This window comes from Lepidochelys kempii, chromosome 4, assembly GCF_965140265.1.
Source record: "Lepidochelys kempii isolate rLepKem1 chromosome 4, rLepKem1.hap2, whole genome shotgun sequence".
NCBI lineage: Eukaryota > Metazoa > Chordata > Testudines > Cheloniidae > Lepidochelys > Lepidochelys kempii.
In genome coordinates this window covers 85664617-85678324 of record NC_133259.1, presented here as the reverse complement: position 1 = coordinate 85678324, position 13708 = coordinate 85664617, and the positions used below count along the sequence as shown (strand labels likewise).

Genomic DNA, 13708 nt, shown 5'->3' with positions numbered 1-13708 from the left:
TTCCCCACCTCCAGTTACAAAAAAAATCCTTTTGAAGCTATGCACTGAGGAGCGGGCCTTTGCTGATCATTTGTTATATGAGGCCAAGATAAAAGGCCCAATCTGCATAAAGGAAAGACTGAGTTATTCATGGTTGTGCTAGTTCTGAGCTAAGGTTGTTACAAACTTGCAACCACAGGGGGGAAAAAGCCTTTGTGCGGTTTGAAAGACTGACCCCTGCTAAGGCCTTGTGGGTATTGTAAGGGGGTAAGCTTTTTGCTTGTGTGTAGTTTTTTTTTTTTTTTTATTGTTTGTAAGATTTTCTCTGTAGTGTTTTTACCTTAAGAATAAATGTGCCTTCTTATAAAGAGCTGTATGGTATCTTGTAACTGCTGGCAATTACAGCTGTTCATAGGCTCTGACGAGAAAACCAAGCATAGATGCTGGCTTATTTAGTCAATCTGGTTTTCTGGAAATATCAAACCCATAATTTAATATATGATAAGTATGTGTCATGCAGGAAAGGAAACAGCTCGTACGACCTGCTGCCAACAATAACTATTGTCAAAATACGAATATCCTAGGTAAAGAATGTTTAGATGGCTGGCAGTATGTCATCTAACCTGGTCTCTGCCTCTCTTACTGGTAGATAATACTGCTGTCATTGCTGGGATTGCAGTGCAACCACCTCTGCCTAAACTCTTAAATGGTGGTAATAACAGTAACACTATTTCTGCTCTTAGATACTCTATGCTCCTTTCTGGCTCAGCCTGATGAAAAAGTAATGCCAAACTAGCAGCATTAGGGTCTATTTCTAGTCTGATCATGCAGTCCTTTCATGCCAAGATCAAATACAGTTCCTCCTATACCTCTTCATAGCAGCTCACACAGCTAGTTGGAAGATGATGGCACTATATAGCCTTTTTAGTAGTAAGTCTCCAATTAGAGTCAAATACAGTTCCTCCCATACCTCTTCATAGCAGCTCACAGAGCTAGCTGGAAGATGATGGCACTATATCTATAGCCTTTTTGGTAGTAAGACTCCAATTAAATTTTTTTTTTTCACCTGAGATGCAATCCCCTAGAGAACTACCATTTCTGGAACAGTGTTGCCTAGTATTTATCAGAGTCCAGATAGGAGTTCCCAATCACTTCAGAAGGCTGTTAGATGTAATTTATTGCATCACTTCTATCCAAGTAGGTAGAGAGACATGATGGATTATGGAGATAGTATCATATCATTCTTATTACAATACATAATATCTGGTTGTGAACATAGCTAGACCACGTAACAAATTGTGTGAACCTATCACTGTTAGTCTCATCCTTCCTTCTCCAGACCTTTCAGTTATTTTTTATGCCCACTTCTGTGTTGTCTTTAATTAGGCTCCGATCCTGCAAGGACTTGCATGCATGCGTAACTTCATATACTGAGTAGTCCCATTGATTTCAAAAGAGAGACAGGTATATCTTTTCAGCCACCTGCTCACCACTTGAATTAAGAGCTAGCTTCAATATTAAAGTGCAAATATTTGAATTTTACCGAATTTTGCTCTTTATAGAATGCTCTTTTCAGTGTCTTTATAAAAGCTGTTCTTGAGAAGTCCTACAGAATACTTTGCTAAGTTACCTTCAGTAAGTTCTAAAAATTGTATTCCAAAACCACTTTGTTGCAGAACATGCAAGTAGACACATAAAAACAAACAAAAACTCAGAAGCTAAGCTCTCTTCTGAAAAGACAGATGTCCATTAAATAAATTGGAAAATGGTTTAATTTGAAGATGCAAAGTATGCAAAGATGGGGAAAAATTAAGAAACTTTTATTAACTAGTAGGGGCATAACTATAATTTGTAATTATGATTTTATGTGAATATCTGTAAAAATATGAAAGGATAGAATAAAGAGAATGATAGCATCAAGATGAAATGCTGTTATCTTGTTCTGATCATAAAAATGGTAAGGTTTTAATATAACAGGTTTAACACAACAGTGCCCTACAGTTATTACTTAAGCATTTGCAGCATTCATTTGATGCTGCTTGACTGCCCTCTTCAGGATGCCGATGAACATGTTAGCCTGTTTCAGTATGAAATACCAAACAAGTGCATAAGTTCAACATTTTCTGTACTTTCAAATCTAGTTTACCAAATGAGTTTTTTTTAAAAATAGTTGACAAGGGTAAAAGTTAGGTTTTCATTGTACTGCATCTGAGATTGACTTAAAGTGATGATCAAGTTTCACATTTTATTTTTATAGTGGTGCATTTGACCATGCATGTTGTTTCTCTTGGTACACACAGCTCCAGAAGTGCTGTGTGCTGAGTAGACAAGTGTTGTAAGGGTAGCCAAATAGTTGCTTTTAATACCTGTATACCACGCCATAATGTGCATGCAACATGCTTTACAAAAACAACCTTCAGACAGAAGTTTTAAAAACAAATGTGTTCATACTATTTCTGTATCCCTCCATCTGAAAAGACAGGTAGATAAAGGACGGGGCTCTGTAATATAAATAAATAGCCACAGAAGGAGCTCTGTGGGGTGGAAATTGCCAGAAAGATCCCCTCGGTAACTTTGAGATGCCCCCTAATAAACTGTACAGTTGTTTTGCCCCCAAGTCTGTGTGGCTTCAGGGCTATGCAGATAACTTCTTCACGGGTAATGCTGCTCTCTCATCCCCTCAACTCCTCTCCCCCCAAATCTTGCTTTTAAAGTGATTTTCTGAGTACCAAGAGGGCGAGTGCAAAAGTTAATGTAGTGTCATGCTGCATTATTTTTCCCTCTAGCTCTTCCTTGAGGTTTGGGGGTAGGGAGCCTGCTGGAGGGAAAATGTGACTTTCTAATGCTGATAGAAATTACTACAGACTGCAAAAACTATACTTTGTGTGTTGGTTTTAAAATATTTTTTGTAGGAAAGAATGTTGAACAAGGATGTTATTGGCAACCCCACCCCCTTTAGATCTGACACAACCACTCCTTTTGTGGCACAACAATTTTCAGTGTCGTATTGGCAGAGCTCTTTCCATGTATCCTTTGTTCTGGGAGGAATGTTGCATTGGTATATAGCAGGGGTGGCCAGACTTAGTGACCCTCCAAGCTGCATATGACAATCTTCACAAATTCAAAAGCCGGGGCACACCTGCCGGGACTCAGGGCTTCATCCCCGCTGGAGGTGCCCGATGGGGCTCGGGGATTCAGCCTTACTTGTGCTGAAGCCCTGAGGCGCAGGTGTACCCTACAGAGCTGAAGTCCCAAGACCTCCCTTCCCACTGCGCAGAAGCCCCTACCCCACCACCCCTCTGCAAGGCAGAAGTCCTGAGCTTCCCCACCCCAGTCTGGTAGGTGGAGCGTGGGGGAGGGAGCTACGCCAGCCACACTTCAACAGTAAAAGAGCTGCATGTGGCTCACGACCCACAGTTTGGGCACCCTTGGTATATTGCTCCGTGTTCTACTAGTCTGAACTGATGCTTATTTGGAGCAGTTTTGAGCATATAAATCCGGATACTAGATCTGCATTGCCACAAGGATGTCTTTACAAGAATCAGTTTGCAGGTTTGGGCCCATATTTTCCAGCATAAACTATAGGAGCATTTAACTGACACTGTTTGTAAAGCTTTTTATGTTAAAAATGTTAAAACACATTTTCATTCGTATTTTGAATGTGGGTTTTGTTGCTTAGATAGCTATTATAAATTAACTGCATGCAATGTAGTTGTAACTGTCGGTCTCGGGATATTAGCGAGACAATGTGGGTGATGCAACATCTTTTATTGAGCCATTTTGCTGTGAAGCTCAGAGTACCTTTCCCAGAACTGAAGAACAGCTCGGTGTGGCTTGAAAGCTTTTCTCTCACTAGAAGAAGCTGATCCAATAAAATATTACCTCACCCATTATAAATTAATTGTAATTCTGGAAAAACAAAAACAACAACAAGAACCCCCTATCACCTTGCCATACTGGCCAAAACCTTTTTTGGTAGAGAATTGAGAATGTGTTTGCTGGAGTTTTAGTTAATCCCTCTGTTTGGTTTGCAGTTGTTACAATTCGTTATGGAATCTTTACTGGGAGTCAATTACATACAGATACCTATAATTTTTATCTGTATCTATGCCTTTTTCCCTTACAGGCAAGCTAATGAAGAATATCAAGTGCTGGCCAACTCATGGCGCTACTCATCTGCTTTTTCTAATAAACTATTCTTCACTATAGTGGATTATGATGAAGGAGCAGATGTTTTTCAACAGGTAAAAGGTGTTGAATGATGTCTTTAAGATTGTTTAATATATATCACATATTTTAAGTACTGTGATTTTTTTTGTTTGATAATAAAGAATTACAGGGGTTGGTGGGGAGAGAGTCTGGAATACTGTTGTTAGTCACAGGAATTTCTATAATGCACCCAAGGTAGCTATAGCAAGAAACACCAAAAATGCAAAATGGCCAGTTTTGCTATGTCATATGTAGTCAACCGAAAACAAATATGGTAATATCAAGTTTATCAAGCCATTGTTAATGTATTGGTTGCTTCCATTGGGCATTGTAAAACAAATGGACTCCAAAATGATGTGAAATACAGTGAAAAATCACATTTTTAGTTAAGAGAACCTATGGGGAAGTCTGACATAAAAAAGCACTTAACAAATATCACCTTTCATGAAGACTTTAAATATTTAATACCCTTTTTATCTTTGTAGAATATCAGTCTTGGAACTCTTGGGAATTGTTGTAAATAGCTATGGTTACTTTACAGTGTGGAGAACCAATTATTAGCAAGTATGCTAGTCCCGCAATTTCTCTTTGGTTTGGGTACTCAGCTCAAGTTCAACTTGAATCATAATTTGAGAAAGAAAAATATTTTCTTCTCTTTGAAGCTTAGCCCCCTGCTTGGCACTAGAAGATGAATTAATAAAAGCAAGAAGCAGCAGAAGTTACTAACCATTTTTACTCCCTTTTGGTTAATTGTGAGATATTAAACTATGAAGCAAAAAAAAGCAGATCTACAGTGTTTAAAACAATACACAGTAAACTTAGATGGTTTTCCAACAGAACTGTTGGACCACATTGTATATAAATAACATGCTCTAAATTTTGCACTTTGTTTGCACACACATGGAGCAACTTATATTCAGTAGATGCATTTGGCCCAGTTCATTCTGGTGTAAAGAGATAAAACTCCATTTACATCAGTGGACTTACACTTGCTTATATCCACATTGTGTTTTGTTCATGGTCTTTGAAAACTCCAGCTATTTTGGATATCTGTGAAAAGAGTAACAAGTGAGCATATTGTCATGTAGGTATTTGTTTTATCAGAGTTTATATAGGCAAATTAACAAGACAGTGGACATCTGAACTAATTATAATAGCACAGGAGATTTCATTCTTGACTGTAATACTCATAGCTAAGTTGTTGCTGTGTGCTGGTTCAGAGAGGACATAAAAGCATGTCAGTTGATTTGATTTCACCTTTCATTCTGATTATATAGAAACGGTCTGGTGCACCCAGGCTGTCAGCAATCTAAAAAATATATACTGTGGCAAAATACCTTATTTGCCTCAGTAGGCTCAGTTCTTTTTAGCCTTGGAGACTCAGGTTTAGGGCAAGGCAAATCCTTATAGGTGGCACAGGGTCCTGCTACTCCTCTCCTCAGTCAGTCCCTTGTGCTTGTTTTCCTTCTCTTCTGGGGAGCAAGTGCAGCCTCCCTACTGGGAGGGTCTGGTGTCTTGCTGTAAACACCCTACTGGTAACTTCTCTACTCCTCCCCTCCTACCACCCAGGGGAGGGTTTAAAAAGGTCCCAAGTGGTGGGAGTCAACTGACCCTAATTGGTTCCCTAGCAACCCCTTTTACAGCTGAACCTTATTGCCCCCTGATTCTCTCTCTTCAGTGGATAGGGAGGGGCCTCTTAATCCCCTGGGATTAATTACTACCTCCCCCCCCATTTTGTAGCTGTTTGTCATGGGTTTACCACAATACCAGACAGAAGATTTCTGTATCTGAGTATCCCACTAAATTCAATAGTTTTACAACATTCTTCTTAACACGGTTCACACAAATATTTTTCTTTCAACAGTTGTTCATTAAAGGATGGGGCGTATTGTATTTAGAAGAAAATAATATTTTAGTATCTAGTTTATTTTTCATAAATTATACATTGAACTTGTACTTGATGTTTAACTAAAGCATTTATGTAATTTAATAACATTGATTTTGTTGGAGAGCAGCAAGCACGGCAGGTAAATAAAATGTCACTGCCCTTGTGTCATTAGAGAACTCAAATAATTTCATTCATATTTAATCATTTCCATTTTTTCAATGATTTTATATTTAATTTCAAATCACTTGATAAATGTATTGCATTATTTTCTGAAATCCAAATATTGTGAGATGTTTCATATAGTAAAATATATTTCCTTGTCCATGCACCACATGTTCAAATAAGCAATGCAAATTGCATTTGTTCATCTTGCTGGGGAATAATTTTTTCACTTAGAATGCCCAGCGGGGGGCCTGTCACTATTTTCTGTGTTTTCAAATTGACAATATTGGGAACATTTACAGGATGAATTAATATTTAAGACCCCAGTGCTCTAAAGATTTGCATGTATGCTTAACTTCACACACTGTGAGTAGTCACATTAACATCCACATAGCATTTAAGTATGTGCTTAAGTTTTTTTCAAGGTTGGGATGTAGTTTGTCTTGTGACTTTGTGTAATACAAACAATATTTTTAAAGATGCTGCTTTGCTAGTTATATAACAGCATAAATGAGCATATTAGGAAAAATACCCAACAAAGGAATGCTTAAAATTGAAATATGGTTTATGAAATGACTACTGTGCCCTAAAAACCCCTAGCGAAGAAACTGAAAGAATGTTAGCTCTGAGCACTTTTTCAGTAATAGAAAAATATATTTAAATGTTTGAAAATAGTTATTTCAAACTTTGGAAAGCCACTAATATTTTTCTGATTAATGGTATCTTGCCAGTGTCTATGGTAGGAAGAAGGCAAACAGTTGCACAAAGCATGTTTGAGTTATTTAATATTGTGGTGCCTTCTGTTTTTTGTAGCTCAATATGAACTCTGCTCCGACATTCATGCATTTTCCTCCGAAAGGTAAACCCAAGAGAGCTGACACCTTCGACCTGCAGAGAATAGGATTTGCAGCAGAGCAGCTAGCTAAATGGATAGCTGACAGAACAGATGTTCATGTAAGTCATTTGACAACGTTAAGACAGATCCAAACTTATCTGTCTATTCTATGAGGAACTGATACCAAGAACTGTTTTTCCCCTCATGTATGTTTATTTATCAAATGAAATCCACAAAAATAGGTTAAAATACAAATATGAGCTGTGATACTTGAGCGCACTGTGGTAACTTCAGCAATTTGAATGTTGCATTGCAGTCTTGGTTTGGTAGTTACATTTTTATCCAGTCTTATTCTAGCACAAAATGAGTGATAATACTGTGACAATTAGTTGATAAATGTAAGTGTATTTGCAATGTTACTTAAAAAACAAAGTCTGAAGTTTCAAAAGTGTTTTATGCCAAAATATTGGCACAGACATAATAATCTGCAAATAAGTTGAGGAAACTTACTTAATTATTTTTATATAGTTGAATATTATATACAATTGTTCCTTAAAGGTGAAATCAAAAACTTTCTAAAATAATAAAGAAACATACTGCTTAAGTTCCCAATTCAGTCATATGCAAAGGGACTATTCTCAGATTTTAAAATCTATTCAGAAACAAAATCTTATCTTGTGCTAGCAATATTACTTATCATCTATACTTGTGTCCCTGTCATGCAGGAAGACAGACAAGATGCAGTGGATGTGGTTTAATTAGACCACAGCTTTATTCACTTAAATCTGGGAATACCTGTCAATAACTCATGCAGTGCAGGAGATCTTTTTTCCCCTTAATCACTTCCACCTATTTCGGAAGGCTGACATCAGTGCTTCCCCTTCCCAGCTTGGATCCAGGCAGTTACTGAGACCCGAGTGCCCTCCACTCATCTGAGGGCTAAGGGGGGCTGGAAAAAGGAAAGGGGACGAGTTCTCCTAAATCTGTCATATATTGAGTCCCAGTTGTGTGACAGTGTTAGCAATATTGCCTATCATCAATACATACTCTCTGTACAAGTACATAGAGAATACTGTGCATTCAGTAGTAGATGGGTTACTACTGTGTGTGTGTGTGTGTGTGTGTGTAATGCATCACTTCTGTTTGTCACAAAGTGGAAGAATAATTGATGCTTTCGTTTTCTCCCCCCCTCCCACCCCGCAGATTAGGGTATTCAGGCCTCCGAACTATTCAGGCACTATTGCACTGGCTCTTTTAGTGTCACTTGTTGGTGGCTTGCTGTACTTGCGAAGAAATAACTTGGAGTTCATCTACAACAAGACTGGCTGGGCAATGGCGGCTCTGGTATGCCAACATTTAATACTGATATTTTTTAACATTTCAGTACTATTGTATTAGTTTTTTATGCAATGACAAGGTGTAAATGTCACTTTCATAGTAATTGAGAAAGTATGACAGTAATATGTTTGTCAGAATGAGACAATATTAAATATAGACTGATAATATGAATAGCTGGGCTAAGTCTGATGGGTGGCAAACATTGCTAATTGGGAGGTATATATTTACAAATTCATTAGCTAATAATAATTAGCTCCAGTGTTGTTGGTGAAATATGCTACTGATCACCTGGCAACGATGGTGACAATGATTGTGAAATGTTAAGGGAGGTTAGATAGGCTACAAAACCAGAAAACTCAATGATAATGGGTGATTTCAGTGATCCTCATATTAACTGAATATATGTCACCTTAGGGTGTGGTACAGAGAAATTTCTAGACACCATAAACGACTGCTTCTTGGAGCTTCTAGTCTTGGAACCCCCAAGGGGAGAGAGGCAATTCATGATTTAGTTGTAAATGGAGCACAGGAACTGGTACATGATGTAACTATAGCTGAACTGTCTGGTAATAGTGACCATAATCAAATTAAATTTAGTGTCTTTGGAGGGAGTAAAACACACACCAAAACCCTGCCCAGCACAGTAACATTTAACTTCAAAAAAAGGGAAATGACACAAAAATGAGGACACTAGTTACATGGGTATTAAAAGGAGCAGTCACAAGAGTAAAATGCCTGCAGGCAGTATGGAGACCACTTGAAAAAAGATAACAGAGACCCAGACTAAATTACAGAAACAAGTAGGGGTACCAAAATAATGTCACAATAGTTAAACAGCAGAGAAATAGAGACTGCTAGAGGTAAAAAGGAGTCCCTTAAAATTTGGAAGTCAAATCCTAATGCCGAAAATAGGAAGGAGCAAACACTTTGGCAGGTTAAGTATAATAAGGTAGGCCAAGAAAGAATATGAGAAGCAACTTATTAAAGAAACAAAACCCAACAAAAAATATTTAAAGTACATCAGAAGCAGGAAGCCTGTTAAGCAGGAAGTGGGGCCACTAACGACAAAGGAGGTCCCAAGGAAGGCAAGTCATTACAGACCAGATAAATGAATGACTTGCATTGGTCTTCACTGCAGAGGGTGTGGGGGAGACACCCACATTAGAGCATTTCTTTTTGGGCAACAAATCTAAAGTACTGTCCTAAATTGATGCGTCAATAGAAGAGGTTTTAGAACAAATGGATAGATTAAACTTTAATAAGTCACAGTGTCCAGATGGTATTCACCCAAGAGTTCTGGAGGAACTCCAATTTGAAATTGCAGAGCTACTAACTGTAGTATGTAACCCATCTCTGAAATCAGCCTGTGTACCTCATGCTCTGTTTTGTATGCTTCCCTTAAGCTCTGGTATGGGCAAGATACTGGGCAAGATGAACCATGGTTTGACCCAGTATGGCAGCTCTTATGTTCTTAACTTGGGTTAGTAGACTTATATTTTAAGCGAAAATATTGCAAAGGTTTCAAGTGGCCATTATTGCCATTGTATTGCAGCAACTTTTAAAAAAAATGTCAAGGCCGTGGTGGTAAGCTTTAGTAGTTAATGTGGAGATGGAATGAGTAACTTTATAATAAGGCTAAGGGGAATAAAAAGGTTTTTATAAATATATGAATGAGAAAATGATCCAAAGAAAGAAGATCTCTTAATAAATGAAGAAAGGGCTAAAATTATGTTTACAAATAGCTGAATAACTCCTTACTTTAAAAAATCTGTTTTCAGCATAAGAAAGAGTAGAAAATTAGATGCTTAGATAAAATTAGCTTTTGAGAGAAAACTGAAACAGAACCAATGAGCTGATTTAGATTACCGTATTCTAAGACCTCAAGGAAATTAACAAACAATTTTGTTTTACCTCTCACGCTTTATTATGGTTCATTGATTTATAATTTGATAGTGCCCAAAAGGCTATAGGAGGCTTGGCAGAAAAGAGTCTCTGCCACAAATAGTTTATAATCTCAATTTTAGTTATGACCCAGCAAGTGAAGATGGAAAACAATAAGTAGAGCATGTTGGTAACGGCTCTCCCAAAAGTCTAACTTCTTTCCTTCCCAAACAAAGGCACAAATATTGGCAGGGGAAAAATTTGAGAGGCAGACACCTATTGCTTAATTTTCAGAGTCACTAAGCATCAGCAGCTTCCATTGAATCAGTCAAAAATGGGAGCTGAAGTTGCCCAGCATCTCTGGAACATTAGGTCACTAGAGGACCTTTGTAGTATTCATTTATATAGAGATGATGTAGCAAGGTCTTAAAGCAAATTCTCAGTGCAAATTCCTCGATCCCAGAAGTATGAATATACAGAGGCCTCATCCTTGAATTATGGTTGCTGATAAGTAACTTCAAGTTCCCTTTCCAGACAGGTCTGTTTTACTGAAACAGGGGACAGAAAACCATAAATATGTACATACATACATTCTTAAAAAGGAAAAAGTGATTATAGCCCTCCCCACATATTTTAGCAAGGAATAGGGTGTAGTAACTGAAGGGGTCTCGTTTTCAACTCGGGACAACCCTTTGTGCTTCATTGTAAAGAGAGATAATGGCTGAACTGGGAACAGAATCTAGGGGTAAAATTCTGGTTCCATTGAAGTTAATGGCAAAACTCCAGCTCACTTCTGTGGGGCCAGAATTTCATCTGAGGCATCCTAAGCTCCAGTCCCCAATTCTAACTCCTTTTCTACCAAAGAAAATTGGGCTTACTGTATTTTGTACTAATTTCATGTGTGCTATTTCTATATTGCCACCATTTTTATTAAAATAATTATTTTAGGTATGCTAATGAGGGAGCCTAAATTTCTGAGGCACTGCAGCCGAATTGCAATCGCAGTTAATTAAATTCCTCAACAAGGAGTACTTAAATTATTGGCCTACTGTAACAGCACAACAAAAATAGGTCTTTAAGAAAGTAGATTCTAATTCACACCGTGGCAGAAAGTTTTACAAGACAGCAATATGCAATAAATATTTTTTGGTTTAGAACTTGAACCATAAGCATGTGCAATCTTTTTAATGGACTAAATGCTTCTGTGACACTGTCAGACAAAGCACCAGCTCATGCCAAATCTCTCATGTCTCAACTGAACATGGACAAATACATAGCTGGAATCAGTCTGGCTCACATGTATGTTAGTATTGTTAAAGCAGGTATTAAAATTATAAGAATGTGTTTAGTGTTTAAACTTTATGGGATGTTTGTGAGTTGCCGCATGCATTAATCTCACTTATAAAATATGTGATCCACGTTGTAAGGTAATATTTAAGCATCTGTATTGTAAGCCTCTGCGACTGTAAATCACCAGATCAGAGAAAGATATTAACTAGTGTAAAGAGTTGGTCTCCAACAGAAGGTTTTATGTCCTGGCCAATGAGGAAGGCCTATCAATCCAGACAGACTACTGTGAAACATTAAAGAGAATAAAAGACTTTGTTGTTTGGCTCTTTTCCCCCCATGAAGAGAAGTCATACAAGTGAATTCCTCCCATCGGCAGAGTTCACAGTTGAGAGCACATGGGGGTGGGGATGAGGGGTGGGAAGGGAATAAAAACCCCGAATAAGAAGGAACTGGATCTCTATGCTGCTTGAAATCTGGGGGAATGGGGCCTGGGAGGGGGGCAAGGTTTTTAGGCATAAGCAAGGGATCCTCAGTTGCTAAGCTGGTTTAGCCCTAAAGGACATATAGTGTTTGCTTATTATAGAAGCTACAATTAGTTTTTGAAACTTAAGATCGTAACTCATTTGTGTATATATGTTTACCTGCTTTAACCCTGTGACTGTCTCTCTTGACTCCTTTTCCTACTTGATTGGCTACAAGCATTATCTTTGGTCTGAGATCTAAGGTGCAATTGACCTGGGGAAAGCGACTAGTCTCTTAGGACTGGAAGTAACCTCAATATTGCTGTGATTTGTGGTGTAAGGGACCATCTATTACGAAGTCACAGAAGTAGGCTTACCTGGGTGGCAAGACAGATAGGAGTACCCAAGAGGGCTGTATAGTGCTTGAGGAGTTTACACTTGGTATTTGGTTGGTGAAATATAAGTATAAAACTAACAACCAATTTGTGGTTTTTGCCCTGCTTCTTAATAGTCTTCCCTGAGGGGCTGGAGGGTGAGAAAACCTGGATTTGTGCTGGAAATGGCCCACCTGATGATCACTTTAGATAAGCTATTACCAGCAGGACAGTGGGGTGGGAGGAGATATTGGTTCATATTCTCTGTGTATATATAAAGTCTGCTGCAGTTTCCACGATATGCATCTGATGAAGTGAGCTGTAGCTCACGAAAGCTTATGCTCTAATAAATTGGTTAGTCTCTAAGGTGCCACAAGTACTCCTTTTCTTTTTGCGAATACAGACTAACACGGCTGTTACTCTGAAATCTGTTCCCTGAGGTTGATACACATGCTCTTGAGCCATTGCAGGACAGCTTGGCAGCTTCCATGTTAAATTTACTGTGTCAGACAGTCTCTTTCTGGAGTCAGTGATATATTTAATTCTAATTTCCTATGCCAGTGTTCTGTACACACACACCACCAGCTTGAATTTTTGTTTTGTTTTACTCCATAAATGTGCAGTTATTGTGTCATTATGGTTGAAAGTCTGTAGTTGAAACAGAGAGTTAGTCCAGTACCATGGAAAGCTAGTATTTCAAAACATAAATAAAATCCATTTTTTAACCTGGGTGCTCTTAGAGAATGGGCAAGATTAAGGAAGTTTAAAAGTCTAAAGAAAAAAATGTTTCTTGAAATGGCTACATGGTAATCCTACTAGTGATTATCCACACTTAAATTCTGATCCTGATTTAGTAGTCTTCACTCACATGATTATAAATTATATCATAGACAGGTTCCTAGTTGTGCTTAACCCTAAGGGCTTTTGTCATTTCAGTCCCATGAGACAGGATCAAATCCAAATGTGAAATGGTAAACATTGCAATAATGTCTTCCTGAGTCTGTAGAAAGACAGGTTTCAGAGTAGCAGCCGTGTTAGTCTGTATTCACAAAAAAAAAAGGAGTACTTGTGGCACCTTAGAGACTAACAAATTTATTTGAGCATAAGCTTTCGTGAGCTACAGCTCCGATGAAGTGAGCTGTAGCTCACGAAAGCTTATGCTCAAATAAAATTGTTAGTCTCTAAGGTGCCACAAGTACTCCTTTTTTTTTTTGTAGAAAGACACTTACCATGATTCTCCTTCCATTGATAGCTTTGCTAAGTAGTAAAAAGTGAATTGAACAAGACTTTT

At 38.0% G+C, this 13708-nt stretch overlaps 1 protein-coding gene across 5 annotated transcripts in view; it reads left to right on the top strand.

Annotated features, from left to right (window-relative positions):
• TUSC3 (tumor suppressor candidate 3) overlaps positions 1–13708 on the top strand; it is a 282774-nt gene that overhangs the window by 123089 nt on the left and 145977 nt on the right. For all 5 annotated transcript variants that reach the window (XR_012158658.1, XM_073341948.1, XM_073341946.1 and 2 more), the window contains 3 exons: positions 4106–4223; positions 7052–7192; positions 8277–8417. Coding sequence is in view for 4 of the 5 variants with exons in the window: in XM_073341948.1 (XP_073198049.1) it covers positions 4106–4223; positions 7052–7192; positions 8277–8417 (400 nt within the window). In the remaining variant the exon portion in view is untranslated. The remainder of the gene's footprint in view (positions 1–4105; positions 4224–7051; positions 7193–8276; positions 8418–13708) is intronic.